General features: G+C 30.5%; 1 protein-coding gene across 1 annotated transcript; it reads left to right on the top strand.

Annotated features, from left to right (window-relative positions):
* Positions 1-652: 652 nt before the first annotated feature.
* LOC106298520 (calcium-binding protein CML24) lies at positions 653-1,364 on the top strand. Its single transcript, XM_013734657.1, has one exon. It carries the CDS (start codon positions 683-685, stop codon positions 1,142-1,144), a length of 462 nt encoding a protein of 153 aa, XP_013590111.1. The 5' UTR covers positions 653-682; the 3' UTR covers positions 1,145-1,364.
* Positions 1,365-3,217: the final 1,853 nt, after the last annotated feature.

Raw genomic sequence — 3,217 nt, 5'->3', positions numbered from 1 at the left:
ATTTTTAATTGTCATGTGTCATCGTCATGTTAATTAGCAACTTTGAAAAACCAAACTTTATGTAATAAGATTTTAAATTAAAAGATATCCCATTGACATAAAAATCTAATATATTATTATCTTACGATTATTTACTATATCTGAATTATAAATGATGAATTATCAAGAGTTTAATAGGAAAATGCTCTTAGAATCTAAACAGAATTAGTATACTAGAATTTAAACTAAAAATATTATATTGGCAATAAATCATAATCAAAACCATTTTAAAGATCTAATACCAAAAATTTCGTAGAATCTAAACAAATCTTCTATACTAACTAAAATATATTCAACTTAACATAAAAGATCTAATATACCATTATCTTTACCTAAGATATATTTACTATAATCAGAACCTTAAAGATATAAAAATAGAATGTGCTATCAAGAGAAAATGTCAAAGAATCTAAAGAGAATCCTGTAGACATAAAATCACAACCGTAACAGGAAATAAATAAGTAAATATATGTATATATATATAGTATAGTTAAAGTCATATTAAAAAATCAGAATTAATACTCTGTACTCTATCCCACGCAATCTTTAACGCGATTTCAAAACCGCGTTACCATTCGTCATTCCCCTATATATAACAAACTACCTTCTCCTCCTCTCTCAGTTTATCTCTCTCTCTGTTGCAATGTCGAAGAGCGGAAGATATTGCTTAGGATCAATGGAAGACATCCGAGCAGTATTCCAGCGCTTCGACAAAAACGGAGACGGGAAAATCTCCATCGACGAGCTCAAAGACGTGATCGGAGCTCTCAGTCCCACGGCGTCGCCGGAAGAAACGACGTTGATGATGAAAGAGTTCGATCTCGACGGTAACGGATACATCGACATGGACGAGTTCGTTGCTCTGTTCCAAACCGAAGACGGTGGCGATATTCGAGATCTGAAGGAAGCGTTTGATCTGTACGATTTGGATGGAAACGGACGGATCTCTGTGAACGAGCTTCACTCGGTGATGAAGAATCTCGGCGAGAAGTGTTCGGTTGAGGATTGCAAGAGGATCATTAGCAAAGTTGATGCTGACGGTGACGGTTGTGTTAACTTTGAAGAGTTTAAGAAGATGATGATGAACGGCAGAGCTACTGCTTGACTTAACGGCGAGGAATCGTTTCCTTTTTTTTTTTTTGTATATATTCAATTTTTAGTTTTAGGTTTTATCGATTAAACTGGATTAATCTTTGTTTTTCCTTTGGTTTTTTAATCTTATGGATTAATTAGGGATTTTTATTTCTTAATTGTAAGGTTTAATCGATTTTTTTATTTTAATAATTATTTATTAGTATGGTTAAATTATAAAGATGGTTTGATCATGTGCATCTTGTGTTGTGTGGATCGGTTAAAGATACAGTTATACTTCACGATCCCATGTGATCCTGTTAACTGTTTCTCCGGTATCTCGCTGGCGCATTAATAACACGTTACTCATGATACGATCTTTTATTTTATTAATTAAAAAAACAAAAAAATCATCAATGATAAATTGTTATTATTATATAAATATAAAATTTGTTTTTAATTATTATTTTATAAAATATATAGCCCAAAGAATAAAGGGTGATTGTAATGAGTTGTAGATTTTTTGCCAAGATAAAAACTAAAATCAAATTAAACATATAAAATACCATCACTCAATTAATCACCACATATAAAAGCTCTGTTTCTTAAACTAAAGACGGTGCAACAAATGGTGAAACCACAATGCATGATAATTGAAAACATCTTTTTATAGAGAAGAAACAAAGTAGACTCTATATAAATAGTACATAATATATGTTCTATTCTATTTACATACGTAGATTAATATACTTGAACATCATATAAAAATAATATAGAATCTATTGTGAATTGATAGAAACACTGTATAAAAACTCTATAGATCTTAAGTCTCATCTCCCTTCAATACTAAATCCTAAATCATAATTAATAAACCGCAAACCTAATTATAAAATACAATATATACTTATAATATTTTAAATAAAATTAAAATTTGAAATACTTATAATAAAAATTGAATAGAACATATCAAATGGTATACTACATTTTAATTTAAATAGAATGTTTTATTCGAAAATAGATTTTGTTTATTTGTGGACATTTAAAAGTTGCTTCCAAAAATCAGATGTATCCAATAGAATATTAGACAAGATGAAACAAAATTATAAATTACGCATGTGAACACTCTTCCATCGTACAAGATTATGCAAATGAAAATATAAATAAAATGGAATAGACGAAATAGTATAGTAAATATTGATTTAATTATCAGATGGTCTAAAAATACTAGACTATGTATATGTTAAATTAGAAAATAGGATAAAAATCAATTTTACAGTCGCTTAATATATTAAGATGTGATGGTGGTTATGAAGAATCGGTGGGTAGATTGGAAAGATGTAGCGGAGGTTACAGAGTTAGTGATGGTCGTGGTGGCTATGATGATGGTGGACGTGTGATGGATGTGTTCATGAAGGAGTTGATGGTGATTACGGAATAGTTGATGGTTGTTACAGAGGAAGAGGTGGTGGTTTAATTGACGGTAGGGAAACATGTGGTGGTGATGATTACAGTAGTGACAATGGTTACCGGAGTGGCGACGATTACCGGATCGGCGGTGGTGGTTATAAAGCAATTGGTGGTTGTGGTTTTGGAAGAAACCGCGATCATGGATATAGAGAGGCACTATGCTGGTGGCCATGGTGATGATATGGTGGTGAAAGATGAAGTGATATATGTGGGTACGGAGGAAGCAATAATGGTTAGGAGAAGTAGTTACCGGAAAAAAATAAAACAAAAAATGAAAGAGATAAACAGTGAGGGCAATATAGTATATATCGTAGAAATGTTAGAGACTTTTTATTTTTTAGTTAGATTCCTAATTATAATTTGTATGAATGCTAGTGCAATTTTTTTTTTTAATTTTCTAGAGATATTTCTGCTTGAATGGTTAACAAGTTTCAGACTAAATTTTAGTTGTCTAGAGCATCTACAGGTACAATCAATCACCTATATAGTGTTGGGTAGAACATTATATGGATATATCATCTATTTTTTGCATATTTATTTGAAATCTTTTTTATTATAAAATATTTTACATTTTAACCATAATTCATATATCAAATATATATCATCCAAAGAAAAGTATATAAGAATGCTAGTCCATATA

The sequence above is a fragment of the Brassica oleracea genome, chromosome C6, assembly GCF_000695525.1.
Source record: "Brassica oleracea var. oleracea cultivar TO1000 chromosome C6, BOL, whole genome shotgun sequence".
NCBI classification, from domain to species: Eukaryota; Viridiplantae; Streptophyta; class Magnoliopsida; order Brassicales; family Brassicaceae; genus Brassica; species Brassica oleracea.
The sequence above is the reverse complement of the archived record's forward strand: the minus strand, read 5'-3'. Positions and strand labels throughout refer to the sequence as shown.

What these genes read in the sequence shown, in the direction of transcription:
- LOC106298520 (XM_013734657.1), top strand. Translation starts at nt 683, where the DNA reads ATGTCGAAGAGCGGAAGATATTGCTTAGGATCAATGGAAGACATCCGA.